General features: G+C 37.9%; 1 protein-coding gene across 11 annotated transcripts in view; it reads left to right on the top strand.

Moving 5' to 3' along the window:
- ATRX (ATRX chromatin remodeler) overlaps positions 1–15,629 on the top strand; it is a 313,439-nt gene that overhangs the window by 256,274 nt on the left and 41,536 nt on the right. For all 11 annotated transcript variants that reach the window (XM_043570144.1, XM_043570145.1, XM_043570140.1 and 8 more), the window contains one exon: positions 13,645–13,753. In XM_043570144.1, coding sequence (XP_043426079.1) covers positions 13,645–13,753 — 109 coding nt within the window. The remainder of the gene's footprint in view (positions 1–13,644; positions 13,754–15,629) is intronic.

The raw sequence follows: 15,629 nt of genomic DNA, 5'->3' as shown, positions 1-15,629 counted from the left end.
TTAGCGTTGTGTTGTATATACATGGCTTTTATGATCTCAAGGTATGCTCTTCTATCCCGACTTTCTTGAGGGTTTTTATCAAGAAAGGATGCTGTATTTCATCAAATGCTTTCTCTGCACCTATTGAAAACACCATATGGTTCTTGTCCTTTCTTTTATTGATGTGATAAATCACGTTAATGGTTTTACAGATACTGAACCAGCCCTGCATCCCAGGTATAAATCCCACTTGGTCGTGGTGAATAACTTTTTTAATGTGTTGTTGGAACCGGTTGGCTAATATCTTGTTGAGGATTTTTGCATCCATGTTCATCAGGGAAATTGGTCTATAGTTCCTTTTAGTGGGGTCTCTGGTTTTGGAATCAAAGTAATGCTGGTTTCGTAGAAAGAGTTTGGAAGTTTTCCTTCCATTTCTATTTTTTGGAACAGCTTCAAGAGAATATGTGTTAACTCTTCCTTAAATGTTTGGTAGAATTCGCCTGGAAAGACATCTGGCCTGGGACTCTTGTTTTTTGGAAGATTTTGATTACTAATTCGATTTCCTTACTGGTTATGGGTCTTTTCAAATTTTCTGTTTCTTCCTGTTTCAATTTTGGTAGTGTATATTTTTCTAGGTATTTGTCCATTTCTTCCAGATTGCCCATTTTGTTGGCATATAATTGCTCATGATATTCTCTTATTATTGTTTTTGTTTCTGCTGTGTTGCTCGTGATCTCTCCTCTTTCATTCTTGATTTTATTTATCTGGGTCCTTTCCTTTTTCTTTTTGATTAAACTGGCTAGGGTTTATCAATTTTGTTAATTCTTTCAAAGAACCAGCTTCTGGTTATATTGATCTATTCTACTGTTTTTTTGTTTTTTGGGTTTTTTTTTTTTTTGGTTTTGATAGCAGTAATTTCTGCTCTAATCTTTATTATTTCCTGTTTTCTGCTGGTTTTGTGTTTTATTTGCTGTTCTGTTTCCAGCTCCTTATGCTATAAGGTTAGGTTGTGTATCTGAGATCTTTCTTCCTCCTTCTTTGGAGGGGAGGGTGGGTGAGAGGTATTGAGGAGGGCACCTGTTGGTAGGAGCACTGGGTGTTTTATGGAAACCAATTTGACAAGTTTCATATAAAAAAAAAAAAAGGAAGGCCTGAATTGCTGTATACTTTCCTCTTATGACTACCGTTGCTGTGTCCCAGAGGTATTGGGTTGTGGTGTTATAATTTTCATTGGCTTCCATATAGTTTTTAATTTCCTCTTTAACTTCTTGGTTAGCCCATTCATTCTTTAGTAGGACGTTCTTCAGTCTCCAAGTATTTGTTACCTTTCCAATTTTTTTCTTGTGGTTGATTTCAGTTTCATAGTGTTGTGGTCTGAAAATATGCATGGTATGATATCAATCTTTCTGTACTTGCTTAGGGCTGATTTGTGTCTCAGTATATAATCTGTTCTGGAGAACGTTTCATGTGCACTGGAGAAGAATGTATATTCTGCTGCTTTAGGATGAAATGTTCTGAATATATCTGTTTAGTCAATCTGGTCCAGTGTGTCATTCAAAGCCATTGTTACCTTGTTGATTTTTTGATTAGATGATCTGTCCATTGCTGTGAGTGGGGTGTTTAAGTCTCCTACTATTATGGTATTACTGTCAGTGAGTTTATGCTTGTGATTAATTGATTTATATATTTGGGTGATGTCACATTTGAAGCATAAATGTTTAAAATTGTTAGGACTTCTTGGTGGATAGATCCTTTGATAATGATATAATGCCCTTCTGCATCTCTTGGTACAGTGTTTATTTTAAAGTCTAGATTGTGTGATGTAAGTATGGCTACTCCAGCTTTCTTTTGTTGACCGTTAGCATGATAGTTGGTTCTCAGTCGCCTTACTTTCAGTCTGATGGTTTCTTTAGGTCTAAAGTGGGTCTCTTGTAAACAGCATATAGATGGATCTTGTTTCCTTATCCATTCTGTTATTCTGTGTCTTTTGATTGGAGCACTGAGTCCATTGATGTTTAGAGTGAGTACTGAAAGATATGAATTTATTGCCATTATGATGCTTGTAGGGTTGGAGTTTCTGGTGGTGTTCTCTGGTCCTTTGTAATCTTTGTTGCTTTTGGTATTTTTATATATATATATATATATTTTTTCACCTTTTCTCCCCTCAGAGAGTTCCCCTTAAAATTTCTTGCTAGGCAGGTTTAGTGGTCACACATTCCTTTCATTTTTGTTTGTCCCGGAAACTCTTTATCTCTCCTATTTTGAATGACAGCCTTGGTGGGTAGAAGATTCTTGGCTGCATATTTTTCTGATTCAGCACATTGAATATATCCTGCCATTCCTTTCTGGCCTGCCAAGTTTCTGTGGATAGGTCTGCTGCAAACCTGATCTGTCTTCCCTTGTAGGTTAGGGACCTTTTTCCCTTGCTGCTTTCATGATTCTCTCCTTGCCTTAGTATTTTGTGAATTTGACTATGATGTGCCTTGTTGATGGTCGGTGTTTGTTGAATCTAATGGGGGTCCTCTGTGCTTCCTGGATTTTGATTTCTGTGTCTTTCCCCAGGTTAGGAAAGTTTTCTGCTATGATTTGCTCACATAACCCTTCTACCCCTATTTGTGTCTCTTCCTTTTCTGGGACCCCTATGATTCTGATGTTGTTCCTTTTTAAAGAGTCACTGATTTCTCTAATTCTTAAATCGTGCTCTTTTTCCTTAATCTCCCTGTTTTTTTCTGCTTCATTATTTTCCATAAGTTTCCTCTATATCGCTGATTCTCTTCTCTGCCTCATCCATCCTTGCTGCTGCGTCATCCATCTGTGATTGCAGCTCAGTTAAGCATTTTTTATTTCATCATGAGTAGTTTTTACTTCTTTTATCTCTGCAGAAGGGATTCTAATCTATTTTCACCTCCAGCTAGTATTCTTATTATCGTGATTGTAAATTCTGGTTCAGACATCTTGCTTATATCTGGGTTGGTTAAGTTCCTGGCTGTCGTTTCTTCCTGTTGTTTCTTTTTGGGCGAATTCCTTCGTTTCGTCATTCTGAAGGGAGAAAAGGAATTAATGAGGTAAAAAAAAGACACACACACACAAATGGGATAAATGATGCTAGATCCTAGGTGTGTTTTGGTCTGGGTGTTGAAAGTGTTTTGATAGATTAGAGAAAAAGGGAAAATAACGAAAAAAAATTGCTTGAGAATTTGAAAAAATATATACACTGAAGTAGACTAAAATGAAATGATGGAAGTAAAAGAGAATTGGAAAAAATAGTACACAAAAGTAATGAATGTTGTAGAAAAAATTACAGAAAAATATTTTTAATAAGAATTAAAAATAAAAATGAAGTTTTTCTGTAGTCAAGAAAAAGACAAGAAATGAAAACTAGGGAAAAAAAGCAAATCATTTGAAAAAGTAAATACACTGTAGTAGCCTAAAATAATATGATGGAAATAAAATAGAATTTGAAAAACTTACATAAACGTTAAAAATATAGTAAAAATTTAAAGAAAATTTTTAATAAACATTGAAAATAAAAATTAATTTTTTCTATGTATTAAAGAGAAAGAAACGAGAAAGCAAGAAAGGAAAAAGAAAAAAAGGAAATTGTTTGAAAATTTGAAAAAGTGAATACACTGTAGCAGACTAAAATAAAATGATGGAAGTAAAATAGAAGTTGAAAAAATTCACATAAAAGCAAAACATATAATAAAAAATATTTTTAATAAAAGTTGTAAGTAAAAATGAGTTTTTTCTTTCTGTATTCAAGAAAAAGAAGTGAAAAATATAAAAAAAAAAAAAAACGAAATTTGAACAGATGGACCTCCTAACAGATTGAAATACGACTGAAATTACTTTGTTTTCCCCTAGAAGTCAGACTATGAAGCACTTTATAGTCCATAAACTAAGCAGGCAGTGATATTTGTGTTCTTGAAGAGGGAGGTTGGCCCAGTTGGGCGGGGCTTAGTGTAATGACTCCGTTCTCCACTAGATGGCTCTGCTAGCCTACTGGGGTGGAGTGTTGTGGCGCTTGTGGATGTGTATGCGCCGGAGCGGTGAAAATGGCATCACCCATCTACCCAGTTCTCTAGTATCAGAACTCTGTTCTCCCTGATCAGCAATCACACACCTGTCTTCTGTCTTCAGCTTTCATCCACTCCCCGTTTGGTCCGTGACCAAGCCCCAGGCAGTACCTCTCTCCTGAGTTTTGTCTCAGATGCGGTTGTTTTCCCTTGTGCCTTACTTCTGAGGAGTGCGGCTTTGACCAGTTCCGCCCCTCTGCGGGAGGTTCTCATCAAGCAGTGGCCGAATGCCAGCTGCACCCAGGAACGCTTGCAGGACCCTGCTGCTGCCGATGTCCTGAGACTACGGCCAGGTGCCTGCCCACCCCAGAAAAAGTTTGCGAGGTTGTGTAGCAGCAGCGTTTCTGGGATTATGGAAAATCACAGCACACATCTGGCACCAGGCATCACCCTTAATGACCTTGTTCCAGCACCAGCGAATATGGGTATTCTCTGGGGTCTGCTGGGACCAAGGGGCCTCAACAGTCTGTACCAAATGCCCTTCCAGCAGTGGAACTGCTTTTCCCTGTGTGGCCCAAGAACCTCCCGGACCCCACTCTATTCCTGGGGATTCACTCTTCTCACTAGAGCATTGCCAGGTATGGAGCTGTGGAATTGCAGACTCTGCGCTCCCCTTGTTTACAGTCTTAATGGAATTTAAACCCTCTCCTTTCTCCTTTCTCCTTTCTCCTTTCTCCTTTCTCCTTTCTCCTTTCTCCTTTCTCCTTTCTCCTTTCTCCCTTCTCCCTTCTCCCTTCTCCACTTTTATTTCAGTCCCTGTGGCTGTATCCAATTTTCCACTTTCTCTCCAGCTGCTTTTGCGGAGGAGTACTTTTCCTGGATTCTCTCCACCCCCATCTCCATCCTCTCTCCGCCGACAAAAGCGGGTCCCTGCTCACCGTGGCTTCTGGCTCCCCAAGTTCACCTCTCCATGCCGGGTACTTGCTGAATTCTGTGGTTCAGGTTGTGCAGATTGTTGTGTTAATCCTCAAATCAGTTTTCTAGGTGTGCAGGATAGTTTAGTGTTGGTCTGGCTGTATTTCATGGACGTAGAACCCACAAAAAACTTCCATGCTGTTCTGCCATCTTGCCTCCCCCACCAAAGAAATATATAGTTGTAAAAATATGCGGTGGATAAATAATGAAATACTATAAAGGTAATAGGGAGTTTTGGGGGACAAGATGTAAAGCAGTCAGGCAAGGCTTTACTGATGTCCAGCATAGTATTGAACATGTAGTAGGTCTATAGTAAATACTCTGAATTTGCAAGGTAATACATTGTCCTTATCTGGATATTCTCTAGTTGTTTTCCATAGAGAATCATGCTCTTGTGATGCATTTTTTTATGTGCCCATTAGGTTTAAGTGCTTGGTGTATACTGGCACTTTTTAATGTTTTTCATTCCCTGCCTTCTTTGTTTCTGAGGTCCTTCCTTATTCATATGCCTTTAACATATATGTATATGTTATATATACATATATACATATATATATAGGTAGTGTGTATATGTATTACTTTGACTATGGTTATGTGTATTGTTGGCTTAAATAGGTTTTTCCGTTATGTACTATTAGTTTTATGAGTTCAGTTCTATGTTCTGACAGTGCTTCATTATATGAAAGGCAAAGTGCTAGGAAACATACGAGTTTTTATACTACCATGAATAAATGGCAAATGCCCATTTTACTATATACCTGTAGTACTGTAATTATATTTTCCCCATCTTTAATGGGTAAAAACAATTGTTCTTGTTTTGATTTGTATTTTTCTGACTACTGGCAAGGTTGAATATTTTTCCATGTGGTTGTTAGTTCATATTTAATATCTTCAACAAACGTTTATTTTAACCATTAATCAGTTCAGTTTCTGTTTTGTCACCACCACCACCACTACTACTATTTCTACTTCTATGACTGTGTATTGGGCACTGAACTAGGTTCAAGGGGTATTACAGGAAATTATGTTACAGAATTGATCACATTTTAATGTGCCATATTAGAGACAGATATAATTTGATGTAGGATCTTGGGGTGATAATATTAAGTGCTCAGTAAGCTTAATTACTGTGGGATAGGCACTGTTCTAAGGATTTTTTCTCTTATATCAACTCATTTAAAAACAATAACCATATGCAATAGGTATTGGACTATCTCCATATTTATTTTTTATTTTTTATTTATTTACTTTTAAATATGAAACTTATTGTCAAATTGGTTTCCATATAATACCCAGTGCTCATCACAAAAGGTGCCTTCCTCAATACCCATCCCCACCATCCCCTCCCTCCCACCCCTCATCAACCCTCAGTTTGTTCTCAGTTTTTAAGAGTCTCTTATGCTTTGGCTCCCTCCCTCTCTAACCTCTTTTTTTTTTTTTCTTCCCCTCCCCTATGGTCTTCTGTTAAGTTTCTCAGGATCTACATAAGAGTGAAAACATATGGTGTCTTTCTTTCTCTGTATGACTTATTTCACTTAGCATAACCCTCTACAGTTCCATCCACGTTGCTACAAAGGGCCATATTTCATTCTTTCTCATTGCCAAGTAGTATTCCATTGTGTATACACACCACAATTTCTTTATCCATTCATCCATCAGTTGATGGACATGTAGGCTCTTTCCCTAATTTGGCTATTGTTGAAAGTGCTGCTATAAACATTGGGGTAAAAGTGCCCTATGCATCAGCACTCCTGTATCCCTTAGCTAAATTCCTAGCAGTGCTATTGCTGGGTCATAGGGTAGGTCTATTTTTAATTTTTTGAGGAACCTCCACACTGTTTTCCAGAGCGGCTGCACCAGTTTTCATTCCCACCAACAGTGCAAAAGGGTTCCCGTTTCTCCACATCCTCTCCAGCATCTATAGTCTACTGATTTGTTCATTTAAGTCACTCTGACTGGCGTGAAGTGGTATCGGACTGTGGTTTTGATTTGTATTTCCCTGATGAGGAGCGACGTTGAGCATCTTTTCATGTGCCTGTTGGCCATCTGGATGTCTTCTTTAGAGAAGTGTCTATTCATGTTTTCTGCCCATTTCTTCACTGGATTATTTGTTTTTCGGGTGTGGAGTTTGGTGAGTTCTGTATAGATTTTGGATACTAGCCCTTTGTCCGATATGTCATTTGCAAATATCTTTTCCCATTCTGTTGGTTGCCTTTTACTTTTGTTGGTTGTTTCCTTTGCCGTGCAGAAGCTTTTTATCTTTATGAAATCCCAAGAATTCAATTTTTGCTTTTAATTCCCTTGCCTTTGGGACTGTGTCAAGTAAGAAACTGCTGCGGCTGAGGTCAGAGAGACTTTTTCTTGCTTTCTCCTCTAGGGTTTTGATGGTTTCCTGTCTCACATTCAGGTCCTTTATCCATTTGGAGTTTATTTTTGTGAACGGTGTAAGAAAGTGGTCTAGTTTCATTCTTCTGCATATTGCTCTCCAGTTCTCCCAGCACCATTTGTTAAAGAGACTGTCTTTTTTCCATTGGCTATTCTTTCCTGCTTTGTCAAAGATTAGTTGGCCATACTTTTGTGGGTCTATTCTGGGGTTTCTATTCTATTCCATTGGTCTGTTGTGTCTGTTTTTGTGCCAATACCATGCTGTCTTGATGATTACGGCTTTGTAGTAGAGGCTGAAGTCTGGGATTTTGATGCCTCCTGCTTTGGTCGTCTTCTTCAAAATTACTTTGGCTATGCGGGGTCTTTTGTATTTCCATACAAATTTTAGGATTGCTTGTTCTAGCTTCGAGAAGAATGCTGGTGCAATTTTGATTGGGATTTCATTGAAAATGTACGTAGCTTTGGGTAGTATTGACATTTTAACAATATTGATTCTTCCAATCCATGAGCATGGAATGTTTTTCCATTGCTTTATATCTTCAGTTTCCTTCATAAGCTTTCTGTAGTTTTCAGCATACAGATCTTGTACATCTTTGGTTAGGTTTATTCCTAGGTATTTTATGCTTCTTGGTGCAATTGTGAATGGGATCAGTTTCTTTATTTGTCTTTCTGTTGCTTCATTATTAGCATATAAGAATGCAACTGATTTCTGTACGTTGATTTTGTATCCTGCAACTTTGCTGAATTCATGTATCAGTTCTAGCAGACTTTTGGTGGAGTCTATCGGATTTTCCATGTATAATATCATGTCATCTGCAAAAAGTGAAAGCTTGACTTCATCTTTCCCAATTTTGATGCTTTTGATTTCCTTTTGTTGTCTGATTGCTGATGCTGGAACTTCCAACATTATGTTAAACAACAGCAGTGAGAGTGGACATCCATGTTGTGTTCCTGATCTCAGGGGGAAAGCTCTCAGTTTTTTGCCATTGAGAAGGATATTAGTTGTGGGCTTTTCACAAATGGCTTTGATGATGTTTAAGGATGTTCATTTTATCCCAACTTTCTCGAGGGTTTTTCTTAAGAAAGGATGCTGAATTTTTTCAAATGCTTTTTCTGCATCGATTGACGGGATTATATGGTTCTTTTCTTTTATTAATGTGATGTATCACGTTGATTGATTTGCGAATGGTGAACCAGCCCTGCAGCCCAGGAATGAATCCCACTTGATCATGGTGAATAATTCTTTTTTATGCTGTTGAATTCGATTTGCTAGTATCTTATTGAGAATTTTTGCATCCTTATTCATCAGGGATATTGGCCTGTAGTTCTCTTTTTTTACTGGGTCTATGTCCGGTTTAGGAATCAAAGTAATGCTGGCTTCATAGAATGAGTCTGGAAGTTTTCCTTCCCTTTCTATTTTTTGGAATAGCTTGAGAAGGATAGGTATTATCTCTGCTTTAAATGTCTGGTATGGGGCGCCTGGGTGGCGCAGTCGGTTAAGCGTCCGACTTCAGCCAGGTCACAATCTCGCGGTCCGTGGGTTCAAGCCCCGCGTCAGGCTCTGGGCTGATGGCTCAGAGCCTGGAGCCTGTTTCCGATTCTGTGTCTCCCTCTCTCTCTGCCCCTCCCCCGTTCATGCTCTGTCTCTCTCTGTCCCACAAATAATTAAACGTTGAAAAAAAAAATTTTTTTTTTTAAATGTCTGGTATAATTCCCCTGGGAAGCCATCTGGTCCTGGACTCTTATTTGTTGGATGATTTTTGATAACTCGTTCACTGGTTATGGGTCTGTTCAAGTTTTATATTTCTTCCTGTTTGAGTTTTGGGAGTGTGTGGGTGCTTAGGAATTTGTCCATTTCTTCCAGGTTGTCCCGTTTGTTGGCATGTAAGTTTTCAGTAGTATTCCCCGATAATGGCTTGTATTTCTGAGGGATTGGTTTTCATAATTCCATTTTCATTCATGACTTTATCTATTTGGGTCCTCTCCCTTTTCCTTTTGAGAAGCCTGGCTAGAGGTTTATCCATTTGGTTTATTTTTTCAAAAAACCAACTCTTGGTTTCATTGATCTCCCCAACAGTTTTTTTAGATTCTGTATTGTTTATTTCTTCTCTGCTCTTCATTATTTCTCTTCTTCTGCTGGGTTTGCGGTGTCTTTGCTGTTCTGCTTCAGTTTCTTTTAGGTGTGCTGTTAGATTTTGTATTTGGGATTTTTCTTGTTCCTTGAGATAGGCCTGGATTGCAATGTATTTTCCTCTCAGGACTGCCTTCGCTGCATCCCAAAGCATTTGGATTGTTGTGTTTTCATTTTCATCTGTTTCCATATATTTTCAAATTTCTTCTCTAATTTCCTGTGTGACCCAATCATTCTTTAGTAGAGTGTTCTTTACCTCCATGCTTTTGGAGGTATTCCTGACTTTTTCTTGTGGTTGATTTCAAGTTTCATAGCATGGTGGTCTGAAAGTGTGCATGGTATGATCTGAATTCTTTTATACTTATGAAGGGCTGTTTTGTGACCTGTATGTGATCTATCTTGGAGAATGTTCCATGTGCACTCGAGAAGAAAGTATATTCTATTGCTTTGGGATGCAGAGTTCTAAATATATCTGTCAAGTCAATGTGATCCAGTGTATCATTCAGGGCCCTTGTTTCTTTATTGATCCTGTGTCTAGATGATGTGTCAATTATTGTAAGTGGGGTATTAAAGTCCCCTGCAATTACCACATTCTTATGAATAAGGTTGCTTCTGTTTGTGATTGTTTTATATATTTGGGGGCTCCTGTATTTGGCGTATAGACATTTATAATTGTTAGCTCTTCCTGATGGATAGACCCTGTAATTATTATATAATGCCCCTCTTCATCTCTTGTTACAGCCTTAATTTAAAGTCCAGTTTGTCTGATATAAGCATGGCTACTCCAGCTTTCTGTTTGCTTCCAAGAGCATGGTAGATATTTCCCCATCCCCTCACTTTCAATCTGAAGGTTTCTTCGGGTCTAAAATGAGTCTCTTGTAGACAGGTAATAGTTGGGTCTTGTTTTTTTTATCCATTCTGATACCCTATGTCTTTTGGTTGGAGCATTTAGTCCATTTACATTCAGTGATATAATTGAAAGATAGGGGTTTAGAAGTCATTGTGATGTCTATAGGTTTCATGCTTATAGTGACGTCTCTGGTACTTTGTCTCACAGGATCCCCCTTAGGATTTCTTGTAGGGCTAGTTTAATGGTGATGAATTCCTTCAGTTTTTGTTTGTTTGGGAAGACCTTTATCTCTACTTTTATTCTGTATGACAGACTTGGTGAATAAAGGAGTCTTGGCTGCATATTTTTCTGTTCATCACATTGAAGATTTCCTGCCATTCTTTTCTGGCCTGCCAAGTTTCAGTAGATCCGTCACTAGTCTTATCATTCTCCCTTTATATGTTAGAGCGTGTTTATCCCTAGCTTCTTTCAGAATTTTCTCTTTATCCTTGATTTTTGCCAGTTTCACCAAGATATGTTGTGCAGAAGATCGATTCAAGTTATATCTGAAGGGAGTTCTTTGTGCCTCTTGGATTTCAATGCCTTTTTCCTTCCCCAGATCAGGGAAGTTCTCAGCTATGATTTCTTCAAGTATACCTTCAGCCCCTTTCTCTCTCTCTCTTCCTCCTCTGGATTCCCTATTATGCAGATATTATTGTGTTTCATCGCATCACTTAGGTCCCTAATTTTCCCCTCATATTCCTGGATTTTTTTTATGTCTCTTTTTCTCAGTTTCCTCTTTTTCCATAATTTTATCTTCTAATTCACCCATTCTCTCCTCTGCCTCTCCAGTCGGAGCTATGGTCGCCTCCATTTATTTTGCACCTCATTTATAGCATTTTTTAGCTCCTCCTGTTTCTTAGTCCCTTGATCTCTGTAGCAATAGATTCTCTGCTGTCCTCTCTACTTTTTTCAAGCCAAGTGATTAATTTTATGACTATTATTTTAAATTCATTCTCAGTTATATTGCTTAGATTGTTTTTGATCAATTCGTTAGCTGTTGCCACTTCCTGGAGTTTTCTTTTGAGGAGAATTCTTCCGTTTCATCATTTTGGATAGTCCCTGGAGTGGTGTGGAACTGCAGGGCATTTCCCCTGTGTTGTCTTGAATAACTTGTGTTGGTGGGTGGGGCTGCAGTCAGATCCATTGTCTGCTCCCAGCCCACAGCTGGGACCACTGCTGGACACACCGCTGGTGTGTACCTTATCTTCCCCTCTCCCAGGGGCAGGACTCACAATGGAGTGGTGTGGCCCATGTCTGGGCTACTTGCACACTGCCAGGCTTGTGGTGCTGCTTCTATGGGATCTGGGTGGTGGTTCCACAAGGTGCACAGTGGCGGGAGGGGCAGGCTCATCTTGCTTTGCCTTTGTTGGTCCGCTCCAGGATGGGCCCTGCGGCACCAGGAGGGAGGCCGATCCGTTGGAGGAATGGATCCACAGAAGCACAGCGTTGGGTGTTTGCGTGGTGAAGCAAGTTCGGTGATGGGAACTGGTTCCCGTTGGGAATTTGGCTGCGTGATGGGCGAGGGAGATGGCATTGGCCAGCTTTTCTTCCCCACCAAGCTGAGTTCTGTCTTCCGGGGCTCAACAGCTCTCCCTCCCTATGTCCTCTAGCCCTCCCACCCTCTGTGCAGAGCCATTGACTTATAACATTCCAGATGTTAATTCCCACTGGCTGTCAGAACTGACTCCATCCAGCCCCTCCGCTTTGCAAGTCAGACTCGGGGGCTCTGCCTTGCCAGGCGGGCTGCCCCTCCACTGCCTTGGCTCCCTCCTACCAGTCCATGTAGCGCGCACCGCCTCTCCGCCCTTCCTACCCTCTTCATTGGGTCTCTTGTCTACGCTTGGCACTGGAGAGTCCGTTCAGCTAGTCTTCTTTTGGTGTTCTGGGTTATTTAGGCAGATGTGGGTGGAATCTAAGTGATCAGCAGGACTCCGTGAGCCTAGTCCTCCTATGCCACCATCTTTCAACTCTCCATTTTTAAACACAATGAAACACATTTTCACATTTTCTAAATTAAATTGCTAGTAAATGGTGAAACTGGTATTTTTAAAAAATGTGTATTTGACTTTGTCACTTTTTAAGTGTTGGATTCCCAGAAGTGGTAGTACAGATTATTCATTTGTATTATCATCGAAAGGTGAATATGTTGAAATAATTTAAAAAATATTAATATCATTTTATGTATGATTAGCATATTAACTTTCATAATTACCCAGTTTAGGTGATCAATTAATGGATACGTGACTCCAGCCTGTTTTTTATCTAATCATCTATTTCAAATTCTCTTTTCCTTAGATGTGTGTATGCCTTTTTTTCCAATTGAAGGAAATAAAAGCCATAAATAAGTAGACTTTCTTACCCATTTTTAGCAATGAAATTTTAGTTTTTAAATATAAGTAAAGACATGGGTAAGTAAATAAGCATGTTAAAAAGCACCTTTAATACTAAATACTAAATTTAAGTGAAAAGTTCACCGAAAGACCTGAATCTCAGTTTTGTCACCTTTTTTTTATGTTAAGATTCTAGGATCGGATTCAGGGATAATAGTAGTATTATATTTATAGTTTAGAGAATTGTAATGGAAATTAATGTATAATAAAATATAAATGTCATAAGCACTAAATTTGGTATTTTAGTTTTAATGTAAGTCTTGGGTAAATTTTCACCTCACTGTCCAAAAGTTGACATGTCTGATAACTGTTTTACTTATTAAGTCAAAGTCCTTACACACACACACACAGACACACAGACACCCACCCACACACACAATTGTCATGAAATAGGAATATATGCTGATATATGTGGCCAGACCATAGAATAATTTTTGATACATATTAGGCATTCACTAAATATTTGTTCAGTGATTGAATAAATGCATTCTGTGTCAGGTACCCTTACCAGGATCAACTTGTTAATAAGGGAGGAAACATGGCCATTTACAAATTCAGTTAAAAGCAAGCTTCATGAGCATAATGCAATTTAACCATATTCTTTTGACAGTTTTAAAAGATTGTCATCAAGGAAGTCTTTTAAGAAATTCACATGTAGATGAAATACTTTTTTAAAAGTACCTTTGCTATTCAGTATCTATTGGAAGTAAATCTGTGGTAAATTTATTTGTAATATTGTGAATTACACTTTAATTAAAAAAACTTTTGTGTTGCTATGCATGATAATCAGATTTTAAATGGTGAGCGGGGAATAAAATGTGTTATTACTAGCAGAACAATGTATATCAAATCTCTTTTTTCTTGTTAAATTTCCAGGTGAAGGGAAGTGGCTGCGAAACATTGACTATTACCGTTTAGATGGTTCTACTACTGCACAATCAAGGAAAAAATGGGCTGAAGAATTTAATGATGAAACTAATGTGAGGTGGGAAACATTATTCGTTTGTATAGAGAATTCAGAAAAATAATTTTAGGAGTACCTGGGTAGCTCAATTGGTTAAGCGTCTGACTCTTGATCTTGGCTCAGGTCATGTTCTCACAGTTGGTGAGACCGAGCCCCATGTTGGGCTGTGCACTGACGCTGCAGAGACTTATTGTGATTCTCTGTCTCCCTCTCTGCCTCTCCCCTGCTCATGTGCGCGCGCTCTCTCTCTCTCTCTCTCTCTCAAAATAAATAAATAAACATTAAAAAAATTAAATCTATCTACAGTCAAATTCACTCCTTTTAGTGTATAAGTTTTGACAAATGCAAGATAGAGTCAAGATACAAAATGGTTTCATCACATCTCAAGAAATTCATCTCATATGGCTAACAGAGACATGAAAAGATGCTCAGCATCATTCATCATCAGGGAAATACAAATCAAAACCACAATGAGATACCACCTCATAAGTGTCAGAATATCTAAAATTAACAACTCAGGAAACAACAGGCATTGGAGAGTATGCAGAGGAAGGGGAACACTTCCGCACTGTTGGTGGGAATGCAAGCAGGTGCAGCCACTTTAGAAAACAGTATATAGAGTATAAAACAGTATAGGCACCCCTCTTTTCTTATTCTACCCTTCCTGTGGGTTACTTTTTACCATTTGTGAAATTGTATTTTTATTCATCTATGGTATTTTTTGATCTTTTTATAACTTTCATAGTGGTTGCTCTAAGTATTACATTACATGGACATAATTTATCATAGTCAACTAATGTCATCATTTTACCATGTTAACTAAGTGTGGAAACCTTATGCCCTTATGTGCCTTTCTCTTCCCCATTTATAATATAATTGTTTTAACTGTTTTTCTCTACATAAATGGATTACCACATTAATGTAATAATTTTTCTTCAATAATTAACTATAACTTAGAAAAATTGGAAGGAAAATTATTTTATTTACTCATATTTTTTGTTTTTTAATTGTTGTTTCTTCCTTCCTAATGTGTCAGTATTTTTTCTTTTATCATTTCCATTCTTTCTAGAGAAATTCCTTTAGTCATCCTTTCAGAGCAGGTGTGCTGGCAATAAATTTCCCAAGTACCTTCAGAAGAGAATTTCTTGATTTCCTCTTCATTTTTGAAGAGTGTTTTAGCTGGGTATAGGATTCTGGGTTGGCATTTCTCTTCTTTCTGCACTTGAAAAATGTTTTACCACTTCCTTCTGGATTTCATAATTTCTTTCAAAAATACTTGCTGTTTTATGAATTGGGCTTTTTGAATTTCACACAAAAGTGATATCATGCAGTATTTGTCTTTCTCTTACTTATCTCACTTAGCATTATGTGTTCAAGGTACATTCATGTTGGCACATATGGCAAAATGTCCTTTTTTTCTCATGGCTGAATACTATCCCATTGCATATATACCACATCTTTTTTTTATCTATTCATCTGTTGCTGGGCCCTTAGGTTGTTTTTGTATCTTGGCTATTGTGGATAGTGCTGCAGTAAACATGGGAGTGCATATATCCCTTTGACATTCTGTTTTCATTTTTTTTTGTATATATACCCAGAAGTGGAATTGCTGGATCATATGGTAGATTTATTTTCAAAATTTTGAGGAAACTCCATATTGTTTTTCATAGTGGTTAAACCAATAAGTAAATGTAGACTACAGTATTATATTATAATCATTAAACTTCCTAGGAGATTAGAACTTAATTATTCCAACCAGTAAAAAGAAAATATTTACATGGTAGAGGTGCTAATTGTTGGTACAGTGCCAATCATATTACAGTATATAAGTGTATCAAATTAACATGTATACCTTAATTTTATACAATATTATATGTCAAATATATTTTAATTAAAA

Source organism: Prionailurus bengalensis, chromosome X, assembly GCF_016509475.1.
Source record: "Prionailurus bengalensis isolate Pbe53 chromosome X, Fcat_Pben_1.1_paternal_pri, whole genome shotgun sequence".
In the NCBI taxonomy this organism is placed as follows: Eukaryota; Metazoa; Chordata; class Mammalia; order Carnivora; family Felidae; genus Prionailurus; species Prionailurus bengalensis.
This window is presented reverse-complemented; position numbering and strand designations above follow the sequence as displayed.